Source organism: Lampris incognitus, chromosome 13 (assembly GCF_029633865.1).
Source record: "Lampris incognitus isolate fLamInc1 chromosome 13, fLamInc1.hap2, whole genome shotgun sequence".
Classification (NCBI taxonomy): domain Eukaryota; kingdom Metazoa; phylum Chordata; class Actinopteri; order Lampriformes; family Lampridae; genus Lampris; species Lampris incognitus.
The window spans coordinates 29,325,956-29,341,579 of NC_079223.1; the positions used below are offsets into that span (position 1 = coordinate 29,325,956).

At 45.9% G+C, this 15,624-nt stretch overlaps 1 protein-coding gene across 1 annotated transcript in view; it reads left to right on the forward strand.

Moving 5' to 3' along the window:
• wdpcp (WD repeat containing planar cell polarity effector) overlaps window positions 1-15,624 on the forward strand; it is a 114,978-nt gene that overhangs the window by 64,438 nt on the left and 34,916 nt on the right. The window contains 3 exon segments of the mRNA XM_056292139.1: window positions 1-78; window positions 9,354-9,985; window positions 15,575-15,623. The exon segment at window positions 1-78 is cut by the window's left edge and continues 120 nt beyond it. Of these exon segments, the coding sequence (XP_056148114.1) occupies window positions 1-78; window positions 9,354-9,985; window positions 15,575-15,623 (759 nt within the window).

Genomic DNA, 15,624 nt, shown 5'->3' on the forward strand with positions numbered 1-15,624 from the left:
TGGCCCTGGGCCCCCATCAACACACACACAGACAGGAGCAACCTGGTTCTGCTGAGCTGTTCGCCTGAGGGCCTCAAGGTAAACACACACACACACATACACACAGATAGACAGATAGATAGATAGAGTTTATTGTTCCTGAGGGAAATTGAAGTGTCATTGCAGCTTGCATAATTCAAAAGCGGACAGTTTAAGAAGAACATACATGCATGCTTGTGTCAAACACACATGTAAAACCCAGAGATAACAGATATGCACCTTTAAATCTACAGTCCTAGTATTATACTGACAGCTATGTAGTTTCCATACAGCTGTATCTCTATGTCTTGGTATTTTTTGAAACAAATACCATCTGGGATATGTAGATGAAATAGCGGCTCTAAATTGACACATTTACTAAGATGTCATTGAGATTCACTAAAGATGAATTGAATCACATTTCCATCGACAATACAGTCATGTAGGTTTCACTGAGCTCTTGCACAGTTCAGCTGTTTCTTAGGAGGAATCAGGCCAGGCACAGTAGAAATACCTGATAACTTCTACCTCTCTGTGAAGATCTAGTTTCTCCCCCCCCCCCCCCCCCCAGAATTCTTTCTGACAGGGGGGCGTCCATGTGGCATGGCAGTCTATTCCGTGGCCTACCAACACAGGGATCGTCAGTTCGAATCCCCGTGTTACCTCCGGCTTGGTCGGACATCCCTACAGACACAATTGGCCGTGTCTGCAGGTGGGAGGTTGGATGTGGATATGTGTCCTGGTCACTGCACAAGCGCCTCCTCTGGTCAGTCGGGGCGCGTGTTTAGGGGAGAGGGGGAACTGGGGGGAATAGGGTGATCCTGTCATGCACTACATCCCCCTGGTGAAACTCCTCACTGTCAGGTGAAAAGAAGCGGCTGGTGACTCCACATGTATCGGAGGAGGCATGTGGTAGTCTGCAGCCCTCCCCGGATTGGCAGAGGGGGTGGAGCAGCGACCGGGGCGGCTCAGAAAATAGGGTAATTGATTGGGGAGAAAAAGAGGGGAAAAAGCAACAAAAAAACCCTAGCTAAGTAATTATGTATAGGTGGGTATGTGATTTTTAAAAAAATCTAGGAATATGGATTTTATTATTTAATAATGTATATATCTTTGATACTGCTTGATGCAGTTCATTGTTGGATTGCCAATCGGTGCCAGCATTGTTTTTCATTGGTCTTGGGCTCCAATGTGCGTTCAGTCTTGTTCAAACCTATGTTTATACACACGCACACACACGCGCGCACGCACACACACACTGACAGGTAGTGACACACACTTCCTCGTGGCCTCTGGCACAACTTTACCCATGACCTGTTTACCCTGTCATTGTGCAGTTGGCCCCGTGCCGAGAGCAGATGAGATCCCAAATTACCAAGGGGGTTTGAACGCCATTCTGCGAACCGCATACCTCCTTAAGCGTATGCAAAATATTCTCAACACCGCAGCGAAAGAGAGGAGCCAGAGACTCAGCAAGAGGGAGAAAAGACAAGCGTTACCAATTGCCTGCTAAGAAAAACAAATTCAGGCAAGGGAGCGAGAGGGAGCGGAGGGAGGGAGAGGCATGAATATTGAAATAATCAAAGCAGATGCTGTTTGCTGCTGTTTTTTCCTCCTTGTTTTTGGAACGCTCCGCATTTATCACACGGCTTCACCTAGTTTTGGTTTCCTTCTCTCTACCTCTCTCTCGCTCTCCCTCTCTCTCTCTACTCTTCAAATCCCACGGCCACCCCCCTCCCCCTCCGCACCTCGCTGTTCTTCTGCTCCTTCTCCTCCCCTCACTCTAAAAGAACATTAAAAGTCTGCCTTTGCAGGGGCTGCGGCATTGCGCTCTAATGAAAGCGTTTGTTGTCATTTTTTTTCCAGATGCGCGGTGTGAAATTAAGCGAGCAGTTTATGTAAGAGCCGTGGCGGGAATCAAGCGCCGGGCGCGCATCAGGAGACGCCAGCGACTTCAATCACTTCAAGCTCATATATATGTTCCTTTTGTTCAGTTCGCTATCTGCCGCGCTAAGCCAATTTTCTAGCCAGTCTCTCGGCATTTGAAAAAGTCTGATTTCTTTCCCTATGTGGTCTTAATTCGTACCAGTGCGCCCCCCCCCCAGTTCCCCCCACACTCCCATGCTCCCCCCTACCCCTTCACTCTGTCAATGATAAGCAGAGCCACGGCGTGCTGGGGAGGGGTAAAAAACGCATACATGGTTTCGATTTTTAATGCAGCTGGTTAACATTTTTAACGATTCCTCTTCCTTACCCACTCCGATATGCCCCCCCCCCCGTAAAAAGCCCATTATTTTCTGAAATGTAATAATCTTAATGAAAAGAAGACACTAGATGAATGTCTGTGTCTTTCATGTCTCTTTTTTCTTATTTTTTTTTTTGGTCGCTCTTGTGTGTTTTTGCATGAGCGTGTGCACATCAACAGGCGTAGTACGTACGTCTGTTCTGTCGATCCGTATGACGATCCTGTTATCTGCCACCAAACAGTTTCTTCGCACTTGTTTGATCTGCGTGCGCTTAATTGCTGCTGTCTTTTTAATTATTATTGACTTAAGAACTATAAGGCGCCGTGCTCCTCTCCAGCAAAATACGGGGAAACCAAACAGATTACTCATGAAAGAAAACCATGGAGGTTGTAGTTATACACGAGAGCCATTACTACACAATTACACTGAATGTTTCTATCAAGTTACGCGCCTTTTCTCGTTTTTATACGTTCTGCAGTTTTGCACCGCCTCTGCAAGAAGATATAGGGCATTGAAATTGTGCGTGTACTACAACTACAGTGTGTCCAAATGAACTGATTTAACTTTCTTTGAGACATTGAAATTATAATATTATAATTAAAATTAGCACAAAAAAAACCCAATTTGCTGCTAAAGTACACCGCAATGTTTGGTTTTAACCTTTCACTGCTTCGAGCAATTCACTCGAGCCTTTTTTTGTATTGAAACTAGTACATCAGTGGGAGCAAATCGGAAGAATTTCCCCATGAAGCACTTGCACATAAATCACACGGCAAACACGACTTCTGTAGTTCCTTGCCTTGTGAATTATGCTTCTTCAGTGCCACAGTTTTGTTCAACGGTCCCAATTAAAAGCCCGGGTGCCCAGCTCATTATGTGAGGACCACTTGGGCTTCCCACCACCATGCCTGTCTGCAGTACGCCAACCTCCACCCATATTTCACTTCCACGAAACTGTTCCTGTTCCTGTTTCACCTCCACCTCTTAGCAACCCCTGCAAACACCACACGACCCCAGCACCCCACATCTCTTCATCCTTGTCTCCTCCTCCGAGTCTCCCTCTCTCTCGCTCCCTGTCTTTCTCTGCTCCGTGAGCTGGAAAATTGGCTCCAAAAGGCCACTGCTGTGAACAAGGGCCAGCCACACAGTTGGGTCCGTCCGTTTTATCTTTCATGCCACGGAGGCGAGGGGGAAAAAAAGGTGCCGGTGAGAGAGAGGAGAAGAAGAATGGAGAAGAATAGTTTTGACCAGTCACTGAAACCAATAAGCAATTGAAAGCTACTTACTGGAGGCTTCTCTCTCTCTCTCTCTCTCTCTCTCTCTCTCTCTCTCTCTCTCTCTCTCTCTCTCTCTCTCTCTCTCTCTCTCTCTCTCTCTCTCTCTCTCTCTCTCTCTCTCTCTCTTTCTATTTCTGTATCTCATCCCCCTATTACTCTCTGTTCATCTCTCTCTTGCTACATTTTGCTGTACCTGTCTGTGTTTCTCTCTTCCTCTCTCTCTCTTTCTGCATCTCAGTCCTCTACTGTCTATATCTTGCACAGCCATGTAATCACTCCCTCCCTGTCTCTCCTTGTCTCTGGCTTCTAAATCAGTAAACGCTCTCAGAATCGGGGAATGGAGTATACTAAACACCACAGTATTCTTCAGTGGGTTCAGCATAGCTTAGTTAGACATAGTTTTATAAAAATATCCAATGGACAAAAATCTTTGTTTTGCATATAGTTTTGTTAACATGTTGAAAATATTTATTCACAAGTTGACTTTTGGTCACTCATTCCAAACTTTGTGGTATTTTATCAGTAAATGTGACTTCATTGGTGTTATTCACATAGCATGGTACAAAATAGTCAAGCGCTTTATAAACAATGAAAGAATTGCTCAAAGGTCTTAGCCATCAATGTGAAGAATTACCACATGACCAGAAAACAATCTTTTAATATCGTATTTTTTATACATAGATGCTTTTTATCCAAATTGATTTACAAGTTCTGCACCACGCCAGGCCAAACTGGACGGCAGTGCTGGTTCCAAAACCGTAAACCTCGCTGTCAGGATGCTAATATCTGCATTGGTTTGTTGCACCCCCAATGCATGCAGTTTTCTCCAGTGGGAATCGAACCCTTAACCCTGCTGGTGTTTTTGCTATGCTCTAATCCCCTAATCAGCTGTGCTGGCTTTGGGAATGTTGTTCTTGCTGGTAGCCTGGGTGCATGGCATGGAAAATGAGGCACGGCACTGCCCTTGAGAAGGCAGACACCAGGTGCTGTGTCGGCGCTCGAAAATGTTTGACTAAGCAAACCAATTTGCTTTTTTCAGCATGTGTTTTCTCTCCCTCTGCTTGTCCTGCTGTAATCTCATTGGGATTATAGTACCACAAACATCTCATCACATTTACCTTTTCAGGTACCTTTTCAACAGAGAGTGAGCAGGTAGAGAGGTTTGGGGTCTTAGCTCAAAAGAAATTAGACAGGACAAATGGCTGTCACTGGATTTAAACCTGTGGTTTTGCAGTTCTAGCACAGTCTTACGCTACCATATCTTTGCATCATTGCCTCAAAGACTGATAGGCTTCTAGGAGGATGGATCTGGGCTTACTTTGCATCTGGGCCTTAGCTGACAAAGTCCCATCATCAGAGGCCCACAGTAAAAGCAGCAGAGCTGAATCAGCTACCCCTCATCAGTGATGGTGCCAAGATGGCATGCCGGCACAGCAGGCAGTGGGCTCCAGCAAGCCGGGCAAGGGATGAGGAGCAGAGAGGATCATATGTGATTGAGGGGTGGTGGGGGTCATGGCATGTGGTGCTGAGGTGGGTCTTGTGATTCTTGTGACAGTGTGGATGGGATTGATGGATCCTTGCCTCATTTATACTATGTGTGTGTGTGTGCGTGGGTGTTGGGTTTGGGAGTCGAGGGGGCTCTCCCACAAAAATCCTTGCAGAGAACCTCACCCTCCCAAAGCCAATTCAACCCTTGTGTTAAGTGAGCCCTTTGTAATCATTGTATCTCTCTCTCTCTCTCTCTCTCTCCCTCTCCGACACACACATGCGCACACATGCGCGTGCACGCGCGCACACACACACACAGACAAACACCCACACACACACACACACACACACACACACACACACACACACACACAGCACCCTACCCCCTGGGGAGCAGCAGGAGCTGGCTCTGGAGGATTATGGAGAATTTAAAAAGAAAAAAAAGACTCTTTCAGGAGGACAGTCATCTGCTTCCCTCCTGCTGTAAACCACGAGCAGGCAAAAAAAAAAAAGACCCTCTCCCTCCTCCTCTCTTCTCTAAGTCCCTTTTCGGCCAAGCCTGCCAAAAGACTGGGCTGGGCAGCTTTGCGGAAGGAAGAAGGGCAAGCAGGCGATCTCCCTTTCTGTCTACATGGCGAAAAAGAAATGGCTCATTTAGCCAAGGCTGCCACTGCAAATGCTTTGCTCTGATAGGGGCCTTAGTGAGGTAAAATGACCCCCCACCCACCTCCTAAAAAAAGAAAAAAAAGAAGAAGAAAAGCGACTGTTGTAACCGTCGGGCTGCTGTTCTGTGCAGACTTGTCAATTCCTGACATCCACCTACTGCGGCTGATCCCTTGTGGGTGTTTTATCTACAGCACCACTGGCACCTCAGCCTATCACGCTCAGCGTTACAAAAATAAAATAAAATAGCATAGAGCCAAGCGGGGGACATTGTACCTGCTCCTACCAATTGGTTGTGGTCCAGCAGTGAATAATCTCAATTCTGGGCTGCATTGGTCAAATCACTCTCACTTGTATTCTTCCTGTATCACTCGTCTTTATGTTGAAAAGGACTTGTTTATGTTCATTCAGGCCAAGTCTTGTTTTCAGCTTTGGGCTTCTTAGCACAGGTAAACAGCGGAGGTTGGTTATCGCTGGATGCTGCTGGGTGCTGGGTGCCAAGCTGCAAAAGGCTTTGGGAGAAAGACGCTGTTGACCTTGAGTTAAAATGGAGCTCTTATCATTAGCCGACTTGATTGACAGCCGAGGGTTTGTGAGAGAAGTGGAAGGTTCTATTTCTGCCATCTCCGGGGGGAGCCTTGTAGGGCTGTTGCCAAGGTATGACTCATTTCTATGACTCTTTCTCATTCTCCCTTCCTCTCCTGCCCTTTTTTTATTCACTTACGGCCTAATTCATTGAGCACTGTTGTCTTAAATCAGTTTCTTCCACCGCCAACATTAAAATTTAAAAAAAAAAGTTAAATGAGCAAAATATTCACTAAAACCATGTTTCATTTGTGCTGCTAATACTTTGTTCAATGACAGCTCTGAAGAATCATATGGATGACAGATTGGCCAAGAGGCTAACCAATAACCAGGATTCAGCTATGTTCATGCTGGTATTACATTTAAAAACAGTTATCCGTTAAAGGGATGCCCCAATATTATTTATACCCTGTATTTGTTTGGAAGCTACCTACCTAATGTTAAAATGCGACCACAACTTTCTCATTACCCAAAGTTAGTTCAGCGGTAGCCCCATGAAACAGCCAGGCTGTCACTCAAAGCAAGGCAAGGCAAGGCTCTACGGTGAAAAGCAGTAGTAGCTTGCAAGCTGCTCAGAAATATCGTAGCTTGTATTACCTAAGTTAGTCTCGAATGTGTTTCCATTTCCAACACTAACATTACTTCTTTGCTAAATAAGAGTCCAGTTGCCTTTAACACACTACTAACAGGGGATTTGGTGACATTTAGCTGCCTATTTACCAGTTTTAGTTTAAATTTAATTAATCTCGTCCACAGTGGTGCAGTGGTCTAAGCATCGGCTTTGTGTCGATGCAGTTGCCCACTGGGGACTGGGGTTTGCGCCGGACTCGATGAAGCAGCAATCATTGGCAACGCTGTCTTCGGTAGGGGGGCGGAGTCAGCTTGTGTTCGTCACGTGAATGCGTCTCCGTGTGTGTCGGAAAAAACAGTGGTTCGGCCTGGAGTCACCTTGTCACGAAAGTGGGGAGAAGGTCTCCTTCGAGACTGCCGCCGGGAGACATGCAGTTGGCGAATGCATGCAGTACGAGGGTGGGTGTTGGAATTAAAATAGGGATCGATTGGCCACTAAATTGGGAGAAAAAAGGGAAAAATCAGAAATAAATTTTTAAAAAAATTAATTAATCTCAATTTACCAGTCAATCTTTGTTCCAACCCTCACCTGTGGTCATGAGCTTTGGGGTAGTGACCGAAAGGGTGAGATTGCGATATAAGCGGCTGAAATTAGTTTCCTTCATAAGGTGTCTGGCCTCACCCTTAGAGATAGGATGAGGAGCTCGGACATCTGGAGGGAGCTTTGGAGTAGAGCCGCTGCTCCTTAGTTGGAAGGAGCCAGTTGAGGTGGTTCAGGCATCTGATTAGGATGCCTCCTGGGCACCTTCATTTGGAGGTTTTCTGGGCACATCCAACTGGGGGGAGACCCCGGGGTAGACCCAGAACTTGCTGGAGGAACAACATGTCCAATCTGCCCTAGGAACGCCTTGGGATTCCCCAGGAGGAGCTGGAGGGCGTTGCTGGGGAAAGGGACGTCTGGAGTGCCCAACTTAACTTGCTGCCACGGCGACCTGACCCCAGAGAAGCAGCTGTTGATGAGATGAGATGAGATGAGATTAGCTGTCTATTTGGGGAAAATGTTAGTGCTAACATGAAGCTACCAAAAATGATAGCCTAGTTAGCGACAGTTCTCCTCTTCGTTTCTCTGGCACTGGTTGATTTTGGGTGTCAGAAAAAAATGTCTTCAAAACATCCTTTATAAGTGGGCTTGAAAACAAGGGTGTGTGGTTATGCACACACACCCTCCTCATCCATTTCTTGCTCTACTGATGAAAGACAGAACTGTGCCTGGTCCTATTCATTGCAGTAAAGACTTTCCATTTCAGTTGGCTTGCGGCACATTTTTCACACAGGCTCAACCAGTCGTCATTCTCCCAAAGCGGCGCCATGTTGGTTTCTTGTTCTTTCCAGGAGCCAGAGCTGCCAACTCATGTCTTTGCTTTATCTCCTCCGCAGTGTATTCGGGCTCAAAACAGTAGCCTTGAATATCCAACGTCATTCAAATCTGATGAAATGTGTCCTAATCCGATATATAATCCTCAAGGTTGTTTGAAGCCATTGCAGTCATATTCGCAGCGTCTGATAATAGGAGCAAGCTAACCATTTCTCTCAGCACAGGGATGCAATTTCTTACTCTACACCTCGACCAAAATCTTTCTTTTTTTCACGACAGTTCTTCGTAATGATTGCTTTGGGAACGCACACAAAGAGAGTTTTGATATGGTTTGACACATCTTACTAAATTAGTTTGATGTGGTTTTGTGTTGGAGCCCCCCTTTAATGTCAAATTGCCTTTTTGCAAGGCACAGGTGCCACAACTGCATCACGTGCACCACCTACTGACTCTTACCCCCCTACAGGAAAACACTGTCTCCTCATCTTCAGGAGGAAAAAAAGACAATAACAACAGTCTTTCTTTTTATGTTAACAATTTCCTATCCCACTTCACTCATTTTAACTTCTAAGATAAGATAAAGATAAATGTACACAAAGAGGAAAATTGGGCTTTACTGAATGTAGGGATGACAAGGACCAATTTAGAAGTGTAACAAATCCAAAATATTGAAGGTTAATGATATACTAGCTTTTTCTTTATCCTCAGTACAGAACTCTTACAGGCCAGAGAGAGAATTCTCTTTGCTGACTGCTTCCAGATTAATTTATGCTTGCAGTTTGCAGATTTATGACTTTACAGTCTACTACAATATGCAGGGTTTGCGCATGTGCATTACTGGCTGTCCATATTATAAGATTACCAGACTTCCAGAGCAGATGTGCCTTGTAAAACATACATATGCTTTCCTTCATTACTTTATTCTTTCCCTTTCTCACTCACTGCTCTCTCTCTCTCTCTCTCTCTCTCTCTCTCTCTCTCTCTCTCTCTCTCTCTCTCTCTCTCTCTCTCTCTCTCTCTCTCTCTCTCTCTCTCTCTCTCTCTCTCTCTCTCTCTCTCTCTCTCTCTCTCTCTCTCTCTCTCTCTCTCTCTCTCTCTCTCTCTATGTCTCTATGTCTCTCTGTCTCCCAGGTCTTGAACTCCATCCGGACCAAGGGAGATCCTCTGGACTGTCATTTCAGCCGGCAGCAGCCCTACCAGTTGCTAACCGTGGAGCTGCCCACAGGACCCCCAGATCCCCAAGGACCTGGAGAGGCATCCTGGGCTGACATCTGCATATACGAGTGCGCACGGGGGCGCCTGCAGCGCCTGCCGTCTACCCGCATCCCTCTGTCGTCACGACCTGTCTGCTGCTCCCACAGCCCCTCTGAGGCCATGCTCCTCCTGGGCCTCAGTGACTCCTCCTTGGTCTTGTATGACCTGCGGAACGGCGTGTCCCTCTTAGCTCCCTGTCCAATCCCACCCATCCTCCTGGCCTGGCACCCCGCTGGGGCCATGGTGATGGTGGGTGGAGGGCAGGGAGAGCTGATGTGCTTCGATGTGGGACTGGCTCCACTGGACGTGGTGTTGCTAGCAGAGGACATTACCCCGGCTGCTACTCTAAGGCTAGCCCAGCACCTGCGCTGCTCTGGGGGTCTGGAGGGATTACAGTGGGGGACAGGCCTGGATGGAGGGGCAGATGGGGCAGAAACACTGATGTTGACCTTCCACGGAGGACCTCTAGCAGCCTTGAGGTTCCGGCTAGGTGGGTTGAAAAAAATTGGGTTTTTTTTTGTTTAATTAGGTGGTTACAATTTGAGATGGACAAAAATCTGACTCCTACCCTTTTCCCGCCTTTTTCAGTTTCAAATTACACCTCACAAGTTTGGCATTGTAGTGGCACTTGTTTGTTGCAAGCGGTACTTCGCACGGCTGTAGTGGCATACAGAAATTAAGGCTTTACACCAAAATATTTGTTGTCTGCCTCTATATATTAACCCATTCAAAATGACTGAAAACACATTAACCCTTTTCCTTCTTTGGTGTGAGAGCTCCCATCATTTGTTACTGACAGATATACACATAATATGTGAGAAGACTGTGAGACGGCTGATTGCTCCAGACCACTTGAGGCTCCAGCAGCCAAACCACTTGGTTTATCACCAGTGATGTCATTTGTGTAAACTCAAGAACACTTTGTTAATAAAAAAAAGTAGGGAATTGTATGCTTTAAACAGGGACAGTCGCCACACCTCAGCACCTTCAACCTATTTCCTGCTCCATGAGCCACAGGTTGATGAGGGGTTTGAATGGTTGAATTAAGAAGACATTAGTCTGAGAAATTTGGCCTTTTCAGGGCAACTAACCAAGTTAAACTTATTAAGGAGGTCACTGCAGAAGGCCGTAACTAATGCTACCTTGTAGGGAGGGAAATACACAGAGAATTATTAATTGGGAAACTCACACGGACAGCTTTGCCAATACAATTGCAGCAGCATTGTTGCTAAAACACATAACATCTCATTGCCTGGAAAAACTTTGATGTAGAGCCACGAGTCTCAAATGGCAAAGTGAGTCACTAATTCAGTGTTTCCCAACCCAGTCCTCAAGGAATCCCTATCCTGCAGATTTTCTTTGCAACTCTGAATAGGTACCTGTTTGTAGTTATTCAACCAATCAGCAATGAATTATGTCAGCTGTTGCACACCTTGCATAATTAAGTGCTGTGAGATGATTGGTTGAGTAAGTAAAAGCAGGGACACCTATGCAGGGTGACAATGGAAATCTGCAGGATAGGGGTTCCTTGAGGACCGGGTTGGGAAACCCTGCTCTACATTATTGAAACTAAAGCCTCCTGCATCACAACTTCATTTTCCACAATTTCTTTTCTACCGGCTTGTTACAGTCACCTTTTAATTTGTTAATGCCTTTCAGCATGATCCCACAAAAAAGGTGTCTACTGCACAATCACTCCAAGCCTTAAGGGGGCACCAGCAGCCCCCTCCCACAAATACTGCCTTTGTTTTGGCTCTGACTCTAGACCCCGAACCCAGCTGTGTAGATACGCTAACCGAACCACAGTCGCTGTATCGGGCTGTCCTAGTGACTCCTCGCTGCCGAGGGAAGTTAATTTGTCGGCGGGCGGAGAAGGTTAGGAGGAGTCGGGCTTCTCAGAGGTCATTCAATAATTGCCCTGGGGCAGGTGCCCACAAGGTGCATTGTGGGATGCATTTTTCCGATAAATCGTTTACAGTGGCTGCGCAGTCCCTCGGGGCCCAGCAGATAAAGTTTGCCAATCAAAACTACATGCACACACACACACACACACACATAAACACATACACACACATAAATATTTAATGCTTTTAATTATGCCTTTGGAACGAGAATGTGACAGTGGCACGCAGCTCTGTTGAAGTTTGGAAACAAGAATACGGACATGGAAGGAGGACGGTAGAAGATGGTTGCGTTTGTGTGTGTTTTATGACTTTGTGTGTTTGTATATGTGTGTCCATCTGTGTGTTTGTTTGAGTTTGCGTGCACTTGACTGTGTGTGCTTGATCGTGAGTATGTATTCAAATGCGTTTTGCCTGTGTGTGCTGCAAAAGAGGCAATGCGTGTTCCAACAATAGCTTTGCCTCCTCTGATCGTCTGCCAAGGTTTTGATGAAGAAAGTCACTGCACGTCTTTTCTCTGCGATAATTCTCCCCCGCAAAACACATACACATGCACGCACAGACAAGCGTGTGTACTCCTCTATTTCATTGCTTCTGTGTGCTCACACACACACACACACACACACACACACACACACACACACACACACACACACAACACACACACACACACACAGTGACTGGTTTGTTTGTTTGCGTGTTCGGTCCTGCGCTGCGTTCTGTGTTGACTCGTTTCATTAGGCCCACTACGTGACAGAAGGAGTGAGTCGGGAGGCGGCAAGGAAGAAAGACATGGCTGGGCTCCAAGTGCTCTTTTTTTCTTCTGTATGAGGCAGTCCTCCCTGGCGTTCCCCCCCACCCACTCCCTTCCTCCCCTCCGCCTGCACCCAGTTATCTCATCTGGGCACACGTCGGCCGCGGCTGGGGCTCCACCGGTGGCGACTAGGGAAGGGCAGGCCGGGGGCGTGTGCTGCATGGCACAAGAGGGGAGATGTTTTTGGAACCGGTGTTTCCAAATGAGACATCTCGCATTTGCAAATAGTGACTCCGTTTTAAACAAAATGCCTTATAGTCTGAAATCAAAAGTATATATATGTCAACATCAGCCTTGGTTCAAAAATAGTAACGCTTTTGCAGCATTTAATTTTAGAAAAAAAACTGAATACTAAGCCTATTATAGCTACATAACCTTTCATGACGAAACTCGCCCGTGCCAAAATTAGTTCCAGACAAAGATGTTTTCCTAATCTGCCCCATGCACTTGTCATGCTGGCGATGCACAATGAGAGAACTGCCTCTTTGTTGTTGTCCATTCACTCTACCTTGGTTTTTGTGTTGCTCTGTGCCGGTTTTAACTCCTGTATCTGATACGCTACGCTGTCGTCGAAGTGGGCCGCTCAAGTTAGGTTTAGGCAAGCTAGGTGTGGGAGAGATGGAGACTTGAACCTATGTTGTCTCCACCATGACGCACCGTTTTCCACTGAGGGCTGGTTTGAAACAGACGCTGCTGCTCAACTCAAGGACCCGTGTGTTAGTCAAACATTTTAGGGCACTTTTGGATTTTATTATTATTGATTGTCATTTTAATTGGCCCACCTGTCCATGCCCACCTCACTTCACCACATCCCCCCATCTACATCATTTAAGGCTTTTAGTCGGCAGTGACTTCTCCTGCCTGCCCGCCTAGTACCACCTCCACTCCCATGCCACCTTTCACTCTAAATTCTGTTTAGTCTGCACACAAGCTAATCCCAGCTAGTATACAAAAGGCGAAAAATCTGATCTGTACTTTGGCCGTATCAGAATCCCACATGGAATTACTACAGTGGCCCATCTGAAGATTTGTTATTATCTGTGACTCGGTTAATTTGATTTCACCCAGCAACTCATGCTGCATGGCACAGCAGGTGGCTTTTTGATCCACTAATTATCCATTGATGGCTGTCTATCAGTTATTTAATTTCCTCTATTCTGATGTTGGAGAAAAATTGTCCATGAAAATGACATTAAATTAACCTTCTGAATAATGAGATCACATGTTGTTTGTACAGGGCAAGACTGTCCCTCCTCGCTGTCCAAATAGGGAGGGTTAAGCCTAGACCCAGGCGTGTATAGATAACATTTGTAGTTCAGGTACTTACCTGGCACTCTTATGCATGGCAACTTCCATCTGGAGCAGCTGTTGAATACCCACATGTACCTAGATTGATAACATTGTAAGCACAGACTCAGTATAGTGTTATTGTGCTCACACACATAAACAGTCTTTCACAAAGTCAACAATAACCCTTGACACACACAGAATATACTGTGTATACTGTCATGTCCTATCATATGTCATGTCATGTCATATATACAGTATATTCTGTCATGATCAGATCAGGTGTCACAATGGACCATAATCAACCTTGGTATTTAATACCTAAGCTTCCCGCACAGATACTTTATAAACTCACACACATACAGACATACACGCACACACTCATATACACACACGTGCACGCATACACTCACTCGTGCATGCATACACACACACACACACACACACACACACACACACACACACACACACACACACACACACACACATATACATACGCACACATGCACACACGTGCCTGGTAGACACAGAACGAGACACCTCCACTGCCAGTAAGGGCACAAAACCTTGTCTCTCCATTATTCAACAGAGGACTAATCCTCATTCAGTGTCACCTGCAGTCAAAAGCATAATCAATTGCATCAGCCCTCTCATCTGCACTCATCACCACAACTAAACCCAACCCTGCAGACAGTCTGGTTTGTGTGTGTGTGTGTGTGTGTGTGTGTGTGTGTGTGGGGGGGTGTGTGGGTGTGTGTGGGTGTGTGAATGCTTGCGTGTGGAGAGAGATTAGAACCACACGCAGGCACAGGTGCACTCAACTTTACCACTGGACTTAATGTTCAGCGGTCAGCAAGCTAATGGCAAGCCAATTTGAATACAAATACATATTTTGTGAGCTTTCATGTATCAAATAAGTGCATAAAGACAGTAATGAGGAAACCCACACTTAACTTCCTAAAACACACACACACACACACACACACACACACCACACAAAACACACCAGGGATTGAACTGACTTCCCAGCTAATTGATTGGCAGGTCAATGCCAATCTAGCCAATCTCACGCTTTGCCTCAGTGTTTTAACTGATCCAATGGACACTTACTTATCTTAAGTAAGTGCTGCGGGCTATTCATAGTGTTTAGGCAAAGCAGTATGCAACAAGGACCAGAAGGTCTCGCTGTATCAGTATCATTTGTAAAATTTGCCTTTTGCCTTTTGTAGTAGCACTTTATGAAGACAGGATGAACATGAAATGTTTCTTCATCAACTGCACTATAACTGTTCAATGTCCATCCATCCATCCATTATCCAAACCGCTTATCCTGCTGTCAGGGTCACGGGAATGCTGGAGCCTATCCCAGCAGTCATTGGGCAGCAGGTGGGGAGACACCCTGGACAAGACTGCCAGACCATCACAGGGCCTAATAAATGTATTGGATTATTATTTTTGATTAGTTTTTTTTTTAATTATTTATCTATTGATAGTATTTAAACCCATATATTATATTTTTTGGTGAACTAATGAGACCTCATCAGTTATAGACATAGCCCCAAAAAAAGGAGCAGGTAAATATAGTATTTGTGACAGGACTGTTGTCACTGAGGGGGTTTGGATGGGAAAGAGGGGACACAGTTTAGGCAGGAACAGGCTTTTTATTTAGCACTGTCCGGTGCTCTCTGATGCTGGAGTCGCTGCCTTGCTGTCTACTGTCAGAATGGCGCGTGGCTCCCATCTCTGCTCAGCCTCTCCAGCTCTGTTTCCCGCCTGTGTCCATGTCCGTATCAGTCCAGGACCCAGCTTCACTGCTATATAAGCGCAGTCTGTTAATTAGGCCCACCTGAGGCTGAGCGCTAATCAGCCTCCCTACTAACAGAAACCTCTGCTCTCCCTCGAACCACTGCTCCCTCTCTCTGCCTCCAGCTGACGCTAAACCACACCCCACTACCACAACATTCTTGTATTCTTAATCACACATCAGACACAATGTCCACTGATGCGCAAAATGTGTAATCTGATAAAGATGGGGTTTCACGTATTATTGTTTGTATTGCAACTTTATATTCTAATCCAACTCTATCCCACTACAGGGCTTTGAGTGGAGGCCAGATGGGGCCGGGGGAGCTGCTCCAACAGAGGG